General features: G+C 41.3%; 1 protein-coding gene across 6 annotated transcripts in view; it reads left to right on the top strand.

Annotated features, from left to right (window-relative positions):
• The window catches only part of ROBO1 (roundabout guidance receptor 1), a 1,753,811-nt gene that overhangs the window by 1,570,783 nt on the left and 168,848 nt on the right, over positions 1-14,180 (top strand). For all 6 annotated transcript variants that reach the window (XM_069760966.1, XM_069760963.1, XM_069760965.1 and 3 more), the window contains one exon: positions 9,861-9,981. In XM_069760966.1, coding sequence (XP_069617067.1) covers positions 9,861-9,981 — 121 coding nt within the window. The remainder of the gene's footprint in view (positions 1-9,860; positions 9,982-14,180) is intronic.

Here is a 14,180-nt window from a genome sequence, read left to right as displayed (position 1 = left end):
CCTCATCTCTTGCATAGAAGCCATTGCTCATGTATTCACCGACACTTGTTCATTGATTCTTAACATTTTACCTTGTTAGCACCAAGTCCCTTTCTTCCAAGGTGTTGTTGTGTAATTGGTTGGTATAACTGCATATGGTGTATGCTTATTAGATTCCCTTATTTTATCTGTAAATATGGAGTATAGAAATAGGGGCACATTGCAGCTTTATATACCACTAGATGGTGGCCCGATTCTAACGCATCGGGTATTCTAGAATATGCATGTCCACGTAGTATATTGCCCAGCCACGTAGTATATTGCCCAACCACGTAATATATTGCCCAGACACGTAGTATATTGCACAGCCCACGTAATATATTGTCCATCCACGTAGTATATTGCCCAGTGACGTAGTATATTGCCCAGCCACGTAGTATATTTCCCAGCCACGAAGTATATTGCCCAACCACGTAGTATATTGCCCAGACACGTAGTATATTGCCCAGACACGTAGTATATTGCACAGCCCACATAGTATATTGCCCAGTCACGTAGTATATTGTCCATCCATGTAGTATATTGCTCTTGAGGAAGCGGCACTGTGCAGCCGCGAAACACGCGTCGGGGACCACCTCCTGACTGCTTCCCCACCCTGCCTTCGCACCTGGTAAGTCTTTACCCCCATGTTAGCGAATATGATTTTTTATGCCACTATGGTATCCTAGTACGGACACTCTTTCTGCTGCATGTATGGGTGCTTGCCCTCCAGGTCAGGCACATTGATGCCTTTATCCGCCTGTCAATAGTGTTGGGCTAGTTACCATTTTCCCCTTTCCCCTCTATTTTTGGGGGGTGGTGCAGGGGTCCTTTGTGTGCTCCTGTATTGGCAGTTACAGCTCTGTGGAGGGGTAGGCGGCAGGGGGGGCCTTTTTTACAGCATACTTCAAGCATTAATCGTTGTGCTCTCATTACTAATTTATAACGCTCAAATATTAAAGTATATGTCTTTGTACTACTTTTTGAATAAAGTTTGTTTTATGAAATGTTCATCTATGCTCTGCTTTTTCTCCTTGCATTGTGTATTGCCCAGACACGTAGTATATTTCCCAGTGACGTAGTATATTGCCCAGCCATGTAGTATATTGCCCAGTGACGTAGTATATTGCCCAGTGACGTAGTATAGCTACGTAGTATATTGCCCAGTGACGTAGTATATTGCCCAGTGTCGTAGTATAGCTACGTAGTATATTGCCCAGTGACGTAGTATATTGCCCAGTGACGTAGTATAGCTACGTAGTATATTGCCCAGTGACGTAGTATATTGCCCAGTGTCGTAGTATAGCTACGTAGTATATTGCCCAGTGACGTAGTATATTGCCCAGTGACGTAGTATAGCTACGTAGTATATTGCCCAGTGACGTAGTATATTGCCCAGTGTCGTAGTATAGCTACGTAGTATATTGCCCAGTGACGTAGTATATTGCCCAGTGACGTAGTATATTGCCCAGTGTCGTAGTATAGCTACGTAGTATATTGCCCAGTGACGTAGTATATTGCCCAGTGTCGTAGTATAGCTACGTAGTATATTGCCCAGTGACGTAGTATATTGCCCAGTGACGTAGTATAGCTACGTAGTATATTGCCCAGTGTCGTAGTATAGCTACGTAGTATATTGCCCAGTGTCATAGTATAGCTACGTAGTATATTGCCCAGTGTCGTAGTATAGCTACGTAGTATATTGCCCAGTGACGTAGTATATTACCCAGTGACATTAAAAATAAGAAACAGCAGAGGCCATATGGACTGGGGATCACCAAACAACATGGATTTGTGCATAAAACAACACTGCTTTATTAAGGTGAAAAATACTGGACATATTTAAAAACATCTAAAAACACATAGAACAATAGCTATAATGAGGCAAGTGCCTGTACAAAAGTGAAAAAGAGGAAAAAAAGGTATATACATATACACGGAACTCCTATATGGACAGTGTACACATGCATAAAATATACATAATGCAAAATAGAGATGGTTATATGTCAGTATGGCCGCACATACGGAATAGAGGTGGTGAGAACATTTGGTGTGGTATTTCTGGGCATGAGAACCTCAAATCAATAAGGGAGCCCTCTAGTAATGTAACCTATGATACAGAATAATAACAGCAGTACCTGTAATACAGTACGCATTCAATAGCAACAGTACCTGGGATTAAACAGGGAAATACCTAGCTATGCAGACAAAATTAATGGTTAAAGTATCAAGCATAGGGGCCCTGTGTCCCAAAAGGGCTGAAAACTACACACGCATATTCCCAACAAATCATGAGGTTTCCACCTTAATTAAGACCTAATAGCCAGGTGACCATAGTACAGAGCACCCATATCCCCAAAGCAAAAAACGGGTATAGTTGATACTTTAACCATTCATTAATAGAGTGCGTTACCCGCGGCATAACGCGGTCCGTTACCGCCGGCATTAACCCTGTGTTACCGGTGACCGGAGGGGAGTATGCGGGCGACAGGCACTGACTGCGGGGAGTAAGGAGCGGCCATAGCGCTCAACCTACTGAACAGCCGCACAGCCAGCTCTTCCCTCTCCTAGTGTATCCTCACCCACCCCCTGCAGACTGTGAGCCCTCGCGGGCAGGGTCCTCCCTCCTTATGTACTCGTGTGCCTTGTTATCTGCTCATGGTTAATGTAATTGTCTATATTTGCCCCGTATTCACATGTAAAGCGCCATGGAATAAATGGCGCTATAAAAATGTATAATAATAATAAATAAAAAATTTTCTTCCGGACTGTGGCTGTCGCTGATTGGTCACGGCAGCCATGACAGGTAGCTGGTGAGACCAATCAGCGAATGAATAACCGTGACAGAAAGAAAGAAAGAAGGACAGAAAGACGGAAGTGGCCCTCAGACAATTTTATAGTAGATTCTGTTGGTAGGGTCAGATATGAAATAAGCAAGTGTAAAAGTTCTCACAAGTTAAGAAATCCATACACAATAGATTATTGATGGCATAGCTCACCGATTTTGGGGTTACTGAAGGACTATATTATGTATACGGTGACCTCCCGCCACTCACCAATGTCATTTTGGAGGATGCAAAGATCAGAGTTGGTTTCCGACATACCTGATCCTTTTGTTCTCAGGGAAGATAAGCTGACCCCAGACTTGTCTGGTAGTAGTTTAATAATTGCGGGCTGGACGAGTTTACAACAATGACGATATTGGGTGAACGGGATGCCCTGTGAAGTTGAACTCTGAACTTTGTATCCCCCAAATGCCATTTGTGAGATAGCACCTCCTATAAACAGGTAGGAAGCATTTAAAGGAAATCTGTCACCAGGTTTTTGCTACTCCATTTGAGAGTAGAATAATATAGGAAAAGAAACCCTGAATCCAGCTATGTATTACTTAATTTAATGAGTGCCGCAATTGTGACACAATCAGAGATTTTTCAGCATGCAGCAAACCTCAGAAAGTGTCACTGGTTTATATGTACATTATCTATTGACAGTGAGCTGCTTATGAGAGGAATAGTGGGCGGGTTGGACAGCTTGGCACAAGGGAGCTAGCTAGTCTGGGCAATGATAATGTCCTAATGATAAAACCTTCATTGTAAGTAAACAACAGCACACAACCTAATAACTAACACATCACTGAGTTAAGTGTTTTAACCCCAATCTCATGCTATCTTCAGATTTGACAGCAAAAACCTGCTGACACTGTAAGGCCCTAAGGCTGTGACCCTTTAAGGGTTACACCACCCTTCTCCTCTTCCAAGAGTTATCCGTGTTGGTGGCATACATAAAGAGAAACCTCTCAACAAAATCAGAATGGGTCTGATATTCTTTTGCGTTAGGAAGAGGTCATTGATTCTTTCTCCTGTCCATGAGTTTTTTCATTATCCTTTTGTTTGTAGTGTTTTTCAAATTTCCGCCACCCAAGTGGTAGAGACCAACCAGAACTGAACGATGACTCTTCAAGAGTCTCATATGAGACACATTGGTTTGTCTAAAGGGTACAACACCATCCATATCTACTTGTCCTAGATAAAAGACATTGGAGCCAATACCAGAAGAAAAGTGTCTATTTTCAGTCCAATGTAAAGGAAAATATAGTTTCCGGACGGTATCTTAAACATTGACTTGGAGTGAGGCCCAGTTTGGTTTTGTGCCTAAAGTTGGGCCTGAAGGGCCCTTCTACTTTATGTACTCCACAGAGAAATCATAAAAACCCTTCATTTTGCTAATTTTCTTCCCATACTTGATCTTTTAGAAGGATAACATACAGTTTATTAAATTCATATCTGACAAATGCTTGGATCAAAGTTTTACACTTGTTAAATTGATCTCTTAACGTTGTTACATTACTACAACAAGGAGGAAGACAGAGAAAAAAAATTATCAAAATCCTCTGACATGATTTATGAATGTCTGCTCGTAAAAATAAACTATGGAAAATGAGGATTCAATGAACCCCACTTTCAAACACGCTATATTCTCTGTTCAAGATGTGCTTACATCAAATCCCAGCAATTTTTCTATGGGAAACTCACAAAGCAAGAAGGACTGATATTGAACACCTGCTCTTTACAGTCAGGGACCATCATGAATACCACTCTGTGCAAACAATTCAAGTTATTACAAGTGCCTCAAATATTTGCTGCTTCCACGCAGATCCCACTATCTGACGGAGAATGGAGGCCTTTGAAAGCATCAATTAAAATAATAACTTACAGATGGTTAAAATATGTCAGATGTTTTTTTTACTGTACTCTGTGAGAGCAGACTACCTTTTACCCAACATTCTCTTCTCCCTGATGTTAAAGTCTACTTTACCGTCAAAATCTACCGTTGGCAATTTTGCAGCCAGTACTTCAAAGGGGTTGACCACTATTAGGACTAAACCTTTTTTAATATTATATTTGCCCTTGTAAAATAAAAGTACCCTTTACTCACCTCTGATGCTGACACCATTCCAGTGATTTTGTCTTGGGGTCTCTTGAGGCTCACATGACATTGTTATGTCACGAGATCCCTGCAGCCAATTACTAGTCAGTAATGGACTACAGCTCTGACACCTGCTTTTGATGTCCAAAGTTCATCCAAAGGAGGTAAAAGCACAGTGTCATCATTCCTCTGCTCAGAGTGTCTGGGACTCTGTGATGGACAGCTCTGTCATCCTATCCTGGGGTGTGCTGAGCTGTCGGTGCTTTGATTGACAGCTCGGTTAACCTATCTGACTGGAAGGTGCAGAGATTTCCACAAGTGCTCCATGTTCTTGGTAATTGCCCTGCTATTTAGGTGAGCTGTCTGGCTCAGATCATTGCCAGTCAAAACCTTGTTCTAAGCTTGTGCTCTCTGGTGTGTTCTCCTGTACCCTGTGCTGTAAGTTCTGATCTTCTGCTGCTGACCTTTGGACCGTGTTCAGACTACCCATTTGTTATTGTCTCTTTGCATCTGATGTTCCCCTGCTTACCTTTCGACTGTGTTCAGACTACCCCTTTGTTATTGCCCCTTTATATCTGATATTCTGCTGCTGACCTTTGGACCGTGTTCAGACTACCCATTTGTTATTGCCCCTTTGCATCTGATATTCCCCTGCTTACCTTTCGACTGTGTTCAGACTACCCATTTGTTATTGCCCCTTGTCATCTGATATTCTGCTGCTGACCTTTTGACCGTGTTCAGACTATCCGTTTGTTATTACCCCTTGTCATCTGATATTCCACTGCTGACCTTTGGACCGTGTTCAGACTACCCATTTGTGATTGCCCCTTTGCATCTGATATTCTCCTGCTTACCTTTCAACTGTGTTCAGATTACCCATTTGTTACTGCCCCTTTATATCTGATATTCCGCTGCTGACCTTTGGACCGTGTTCAGATTACCCATTTGTTACTGCCCCTTTGCTTATCCACTATTTCTCTGGTATTCTGACTCTGGCATGTGACCTGACTTACCACTTTGTATTTTCCCTTGGTTTGCTACGTGTTCTTTTGGTTTTGATCCTGGATCGTCTGACTTGGCAAACCTGGCAGCAAAATTTCTGTACTAGCGCCTCCATGGGTGTTGAGTAAATTTGTTGATTTTATTTTACATTGTTTAATATAAAATTTAAGAACGGGTTGTCCTAGTAGTAAACAACCCTTTTCAGAGACAGCATTATATTTTTAGTGTGTTCCCAAAACTTGGTTTTCTGCAGAGGACTCCTGTGTCATCTATGAGAGTACGTGTCTGTTGGCAGATTATCTCAGAGAGAGAGCAACAGGATCGGCAGTCAGAAATTGGACATGCTGGATCCTTAGCTTCCCAACAGTCAGTTGCCTGGGGTCCAAATCATAAGTCACTCGGCCAAACATATCTATATCGTAAAGTTCACCCGACCTTGGTCTAAAGTGTATGGGGTGCTTGATCCACACGTGGCAAATTTTTGCACCACAATTCATAGTAAATTCATGATAGATGCATTTTATATGGTCGATACCATGAGCCACTAAGGATGTTCTATGCTCAAATCCTAAAGGAGAATCTTCATAGTTTCCATCCCATGTGAACTTGCACATAATGGTTGCAACATTTTAGTTCCAGCCAGCATCCCACATGCTTTACCAAGCAGCCAGATTTGTGAGGCTCATTTCATCATCGATCTTGTCTTCCTACATATGGACAGTTTTCTGCATCTTTTCAACTAGGATGAAAAGAAAACCTCAAACATATGCTTTCTGTAGAGAGACGCGGGCTAAATAGCTGCTTTTTTCTTAGAATTTCTATTTGGCTAATGACATAAGTGTATTCCATGTTTTCATATGTTGCAGTATACATTTCAAAGCCGTATTTTTCAGCCTACACCATCTTTAGATATTTAATTTGTAATTCAAATGAAGGCGCATTACCGCACTTGACACATCTCAGCACTTTAAATACTGTTTGGTGTTTTAATTACTTGGCTATATAAGAGCATTTAGAATATTCCCTGGTGTTTAATTAACATATGTCTTTGAAATTGTTTATGTCAAAATTGGGTTAAGTCAATACATTGAGTATCCCCGGTAGGTTGGAAATGTAGTCCTATAGACATAAAATTAATTGCACCCACCCTCTAATACGTGACACATTTTCCATCGGTTGTAAATCTTCTCTTCTCTCCCAGAGCTTGGATTCCCTTGTGTGATTTCTTGGTTCACCAGAATTTTTTTAAAGAATAACTCTGATCAAAATTGTTATCTTCTTTATGTATTAAAATGATCATATTATATAGCACTGTATACTCACAATTGCGTTTTCTGTTTTCCATTAGGTCTATGACATTTCGTGGTTAAAAACAGAATAGCTGAAGCGTCTAAGCTCTATGTAGAAACAGGAGGTCAATTTTGTCTGCACAGGTCATGAGTCATCACTGCAAAAGTTTCAGTCAGGAAGGAGGGTGGAGCAGCTGGGACAGGAGTTGAAGAGGGGGATGATAAATGCAGGGCCAAGAGATTTCCTGTTTCTGCATATAGCAGAGAAAAGAGAAGCATTAGCTGGATAGAAAGGCAAAATGAGCAATTGTATATACACAGTGGTAACTGCAATATATTGAGATAATACTTTGTTGGGACTGCTTCTTTTATCTAAAATATGTCTGCTGTAAGTTTTTAAGAGGACATGTCACTTGGCATTAACGTGTTATTGTTGCCCCTCTTCCTTTGAATTTTGAGTTGTTTTTCTTTCGTTCCTTCACTTCTCCTTTAATGAGATGTAGTCCCCGCTTTCTTGTATATAAATCCAGTCTTGTTAGACAAGAAGGTCTGGTACTACAGTTGATGATAAGACCCCTTGGCTAAGAAAACTTGACTGCACGGTGGCTCAGTGGATAGCACTGCAGCCTTGCAGCGCTGGAGTCCTGGGTTCTAATCCCACCTTGGACAACATCTGCAAAGAGTTTGTATGTTCTCCCCGTGTTTGCGTGGTCTTCCTCCGGGTACTCCGGTTTCCTCCCACACTCCAAAGACATACTGATAGGGCTCATAATCTAAATTCCCTATCGGGGACAGTGATGATAATGTGTGTAAAGCGCTGCGGAATATGTTAGCGCTATATAAAGATTATTCTTATTTTCATACAAGGAAAAGGGGGCCATATCTCAGAAATCTCAGAGGTCACGAGAACAATGAGCTTTCCACCAGGTAACAGGAATATGTATTTATGGCTAGTGACCCATGCCCTTTGAGGGGAACCCATTGCGTTGCCCCTCCAGTCCGATCTGTTGACAACCTTATACATAGGAGGAGAAGCTTAATAAGAATGGTATATAGTTTTGTAGGGAAAGATAGAGTATAACTTGAACTTTATGCTTTGAAATCACTGTTTGTGTGCTTCTTAGTCCAGTGGGTGGTCCTACTCAGTGATTGATGGCTCTTTCTTCATGCACAGTGATACAGGGAAGACTGTCAATCAGTGAATAGGGACTCCCACTGAACTCCTATGCATAGAAATACAGAAACGTTACTACAAAAATATAGATATCAATTTAATCAGCTCCTCCAGCTCCATATCCTGCCTGAAGGTCAATTTTCAGGATGATTAGTTTGATGCTATACATATTGAAATTCACCTACTTGAAAATATGAGCTTGTGGAGGAGGAAAACTGCTATGTGCATCACCAATACTAGATTACTCCATTTTGTTGCCACTAAAAAAAATGTTTTAGTAGTCTGTAACAACTTACCGTATGTGGCTAATAGGTTACTGTATTTTTATATTTATTCTCCAATCCTTCACTTCTTATATTGATGTCTATATGACTGGTCTCTTCTTCTATGGAGGAACTGGACAGCATTCACTTCTTGATGTCAATGACAGCTTGACTTCATCTTCTTTTTATGGGGTTCCCCATAGGCATGTGATTATAGATATCTGACCTTGAGCATTACTCCATGTGATCCAAAGTGTCCATCAATTTTCAGGTCTTTCAACCATTACCCATAGGGATATGCAGATAAGTAAGAGCATGGTGACTTAGACAAAGGGTGTTTATGGTTGGTGGTGGTGGGTAAGGTTGCTATTACTGATGGCAGAAGATTCCGTGAATCATGTGGGGAATTGCTCTTGGTCTCTTGGTGTCCTGTACTACCGGCGGCCTTTGGTAACAGGTTCACTTCATACAGTTTAAATATCAATCAACCATATAGTTGCTCTATAGTAATAACAAGTGGATTCTCATCATGTCTCATCATCCCAGTCTGGAGCATAGTGCACAGCATGGATTTGCTTGTGATCTCCTCTTCCTTTCTAGGTCCGCTCTGTCCATCAGGGTAGACAATATCGTTTCTTTTTCTGCTTTCCCAGATGTTCCACTGCGCATTAACACATGCTACATTTCAGCCATAAGATACGGTGTAAAAGATACAAGGGGATATATGCACATTTAATGATGTGCACTTAAAAGATTTTGGTGTATTAGAGCGTCCGGGTTATCCATATGAACATACCTCTCCAAAGATCCCAAAAGGCCTGAACATTTGTGTATGTGAAACCATACATTTTCTCTCTACCTGAACACTTAATCTTACTCCACGCCGTCACTTCAGTATCCAGCTCATTTAGTTCTTGTGACTAGAACGATTGCATGGCCCTTCAATGATACTACCATGAATGGGACACTCATCTTCTCCGCATTGTATGAGTGGGATATCTTTTGTGGTCTTTCTGGATGGGATAGGCTATTTTGCATGTGCCTAACTTGTACTGTGACCATATGACAACAACGATTTAGGTGCTGTAAGCAATGTGAGCTGATGCAACGTCTATATAGATGATTCATTGGAGAAATCCAATATTCTGTTTGTAAATACTAAGATGAAATTTGCAAATCTTTTTTCAGATACGAGGCGGAAAACTTATGATCACCTACACAAGAAAAAGCGACGCAGGAAAATATGTATGTGTTGGTACCAATATGGTGGGTGAAAGAGAAAGCGAAGTTGCGGAACTAACAGTATTAGGTAAGACTTTTCCAGCTTTTATTTTTTACATGTATGGCTAGTTTCAAAGAGGTTGTCCCCTTTTTTGTATGTCCTATTAGAATTCACTTGCTTGTAGGCCATAACTTTGAACCAGAGCGGAAAGTCGCACTGTAAGACTGGCTTGTGGACCTGGCCTGGCTATGTATTATACAGTTAGCTATCTGTTGGATTGTCCATCAATGGTATAGGGCTGCCATCAGACATCACCAGCTTTGGACCTTAACATCCAGGCATTGAATTGTGGTCCATCAATTTAAAAGTTATCTTCATGCGCCAAACCGATTCCTTGATTGGTTGGTTTACTCTGTGCCATGTACAGTGTCCAATGGCTGCCTTTCAGCAGCATCCTTGCTGGTCGGTGATTATTTAATAGCTGTGGAAAGGAGAATCAGAAAGAGTAGCTCTTGGTCAAATGAATGTGTAGGAGAACGTGACAGTAGACTCATGCCATCTGATCGAGACGCTGGCCGCTTTATTTCACCCGTGCACGTTTTCTTTGAAAAGCTACAACATCAAGTCTATATGGAAAGGGAGTCTATAGGGAGAGCCAGGACAAGTTCCTTTTAAAGATATGCTACTAAATTAAGCTGGGTTTACCCATGATTTACGAATGAATATCTCATGTTAATGGACATCTTAATATTTTTACTATATTTTGGATAGAGCATTATTACAAAAAAAATAAAATAAAACCACTTTAACCGAATAACAACGCAAAGAATTTCACATTTTAAGTTCAAAAAGTCAAAATGAAGCCTATTTCTTCTCATCAACAAAAATTGCTACCATTTAAAGAATTCTCATTCACTAATAGTCTAATTCCATTTTTCTAGGCTGAATAAAAATGGAGAAATTTAAAAAAACAAAAATCTAATTCAACAGACGTTGAAAATATTGTAGATGACTCCAAACCATCAACAGCAGATAAACAATGTTAGATTGTTCACAAAACATCTCGCTTTAATCTAATTAGTTTATTCTGCGTTATAGCGGCACAGAAAAAAAAAATCCCATAGGATAAAATGCCTTTGTTGAAACAGGTGCTGTTTGTTATTTTTGGCTGTAATAAGTGAGAGGGAACGTTTTAGTGATTGCCTGTCATTATAATTATATCTTTTGGAGAAGAGTATTAAAGAGTACTACTAATCCTAGAAAGAAAGTAATCATCATTTTTTGCATTCTCTTCATGGTGATAGTAAAAGTAGCTACCTTGGACTGCAATTATATATTTAAAAATAACAGTATTTAAGCTCTTGGAGTTTGGATTTGCCGCAGCTCCCGAAAGTTTCATGTTGCATCGTCTGGTGAAAGTAGAAGACGTGTCCTTCGAAGCAATTATTAGTATCTTCAGAACGGGATTAGGCTAGAAAAACAATTGCCTAGCTTTTTAGCTAGAGATGACCCCTATATTCGCAGATTCGTAGGCTTCCTGATTAATGGTGAAGCTTTTTTCCATGATAAATACATATGATAGCGAGACGCACTTGAACAACTGTGGAACAGGTGGTGCTGCGGTAACTAGACACTTCATTCATGAATAAATAAACCTTAACTTTTTTTGTATGCTTCTTAAAACTAATCCTTAGTAGAGTTGAGCGACCTTGACCTTTTTAGAGTCGAGCCGGGTTTTGCGAAACCCGACTATGTCCAAAGTCGGGTCGAGTGAAATCGGCCGATTATGACGTAAAGTCGGGATCGACCGAAACACGAAACCCAATGCAAGTCAATGGGGCAGCATAGTCGGCAGTGAGTGGGGGCCAGGAAAACACCTAGAGTGCCCATTTTAATGTCAAAACCATCCATTCTTCTTAATGAAGCTTGTCAAGCGTAATTTACCTTAAAATAATTGGAAGGCATTTGAAATTGGGGGTCATTTGGCTAAAGTTGTGGGGGGTAGGGCTGGTTCAAGTAATTAGTGGGCCCAGTAAATCTGGACCACGTCACGGCAGTGGAGCAGGGAGAGGTAAGTATTTCAACTTTGCAAGTGCTGTGATCCTGAGCAAGCAGGGGGGGCCCACTCGTTGGCATTGGCACTGGCACAGGGCCCCTCAAAGTACAGCGGTGTGTTTGCACGGCGGGGGCGCCTCCCACCGGCAGCAACACTTTTGCGTACTATGAGAGGCCCTGTGCCAGTGACGTCGCCAACTAGTATTCCTCCCCCCACCTGATGAAGGAACCTGCACTTTCATCTGCACCTTCCTCTTTGTCCCCGTGTAAGGTGGTATGGTATGCGGGAAGAGCAACCTGACTTTCAGCAGGGTCACAATGTTGTTGTGTAGCGTGCACGGGGAATGTTGCGTTATGGGTCAATGTACCAGCAGACTCATCTATCACTGGCTGGGCAATGGGCACGATGAAGTGGAAACACAGATATAGGCCCAAAGAATAAAGTGGGCTAAATGCAGTTCAAAATTGGTAACACAGGAATAACCAGGGGGCATTGCAGTGGAGGACAACTGGAATGAGAGGCTGACACAGAGAGTAGGGCCAAATCAGTAAGTAGTCGAAATGCAGTTCAAAATTGGCAACCGTAGTAAACAGGCGGCACAGCTTTGTTCAGTGGAGGAGAACAGCAAGGAGTGGCAGACACCGATAGTAGGCCCCAACCCAACTAGTAGGCCAAATGCAGTCTAACATTAACAACTACTTAACGAGAGGCTGAAAATGGAATTTCAGGACAGGAAACCAGGAGAACAGCAAGGAGTGGCAGACACCGATAGTAGGCCCCAAACCAACTAGTACGCCAAATGCAGTTGTTCCATTTAACCACAATTTAATGAGAGCCTGAAGATAGAAGCTCAGGAAAGGCAACCTGGGGAACACCTTGGAGTGTAACACACCATCTCTCTCCACCCGATACCCATTTTGTAGGCCTAATGCAGTGTAGTTTTCTACAACTACTAAACGAGAGTCGGAAGATCGAAGCAATGGCGAGGAAACCTGGAGAACACCTTGGAGTGTAACACACCATCTCTCTCCACCCCATTCCCCATTTTTTAGGCCTAATGCAGCCTACTTTCCGACACCTACTAAACGAGAGCATGAAGATCGAAGCTCAGGAAAGGCAACCTGGGGAACACCTTGGAGTGTAACAACAACCTCTCTCTACACCACGGAAGGGCTGATTCTTAGGAAGGAAGGCTGTTGTAAATAAGCATTGCGCGTCCGAGGGTGATTATATTCTTATTCGGTATCTACTCACCCTCGGACGCGCCATGCTTCTTGATTTGTAATTAATGTTTATTTGCAATGTGCTTTTGACTTACTCAATTATTTTTTTAATTATTGATTTTATTAAATTAATAGTTTAACATCTTATTGGAAATAATTTAAAGGAGACGCGACAGGACAACACTCGGTGGATGCCATATCTGTGTTAACAACTCCAAAAAACTTTCAGTTAACTTCTTGCAGGAGAAAGAAATTGTAGCTGTTGGACCTTTGTAGTACAGTTCCAGATATTTGTTGTGTGTTTGTTTTGATTGTTAAAATGTCTGCATTTGAGATCTCAACACGATCTTATTTTTTATAATCAAATTAATTTTTTAAATATTTTATTAGGTTGGTTCAAGGGGTACACGGGCCGCAGTAGACAGGTCAGTGGAGGCCTAGTGGAAGGAGGGACCGCAGATGCGCCACTGTTTCACCCATACACAATTAGTAGGCCTAATGCAGCGTAGTTTCCAACAGCTACTAAACGAGAGCCGGAAGATCGAAGCTCAGGAAAGGCAACCTGGGGAACACCTTGGAGTGTAACAACAACCTCTCTCTACACCACGGAAGGGCTGATTCTTAGGAAGGAAGGCTGTTGTAAATAAGCATTGCGCGTCCGAGGGTGATTATATTCTTATTCGGTATCTACTCACCCTCGGACGCGCCATGCTTCTTGATTTGTAATTAATGTTTATTTGCAATGTGCTTTTGACTTACTCAATTATTTTTTTAATTATTGATTTTATTAAATTAATAGTTTAACATCTTATTGGAAATAATTTAAAGGAGACGCGACAGGACAACACTCGGTGGATGCCATATCTGTGTTAACAACTCCAAAAAACTTTCAGTTAACTTCTTGCAGGAGAAAGAAATTGTAGCTGTTGGACCTTTGTAGTACAGTTCCAGATATTTGTTGTGTGTTTGTTTTGATTGTTAAAATGTCTGCATTTGAGATCTCAACA

The sequence above is a fragment of the Ranitomeya imitator genome, chromosome 3, assembly GCF_032444005.1.
Source record: "Ranitomeya imitator isolate aRanImi1 chromosome 3, aRanImi1.pri, whole genome shotgun sequence".
Lineage (NCBI taxonomy): Eukaryota > Metazoa > Chordata > Amphibia > Anura > Dendrobatidae > Ranitomeya > Ranitomeya imitator.
This window is presented reverse-complemented; position numbering and strand designations above follow the sequence as displayed.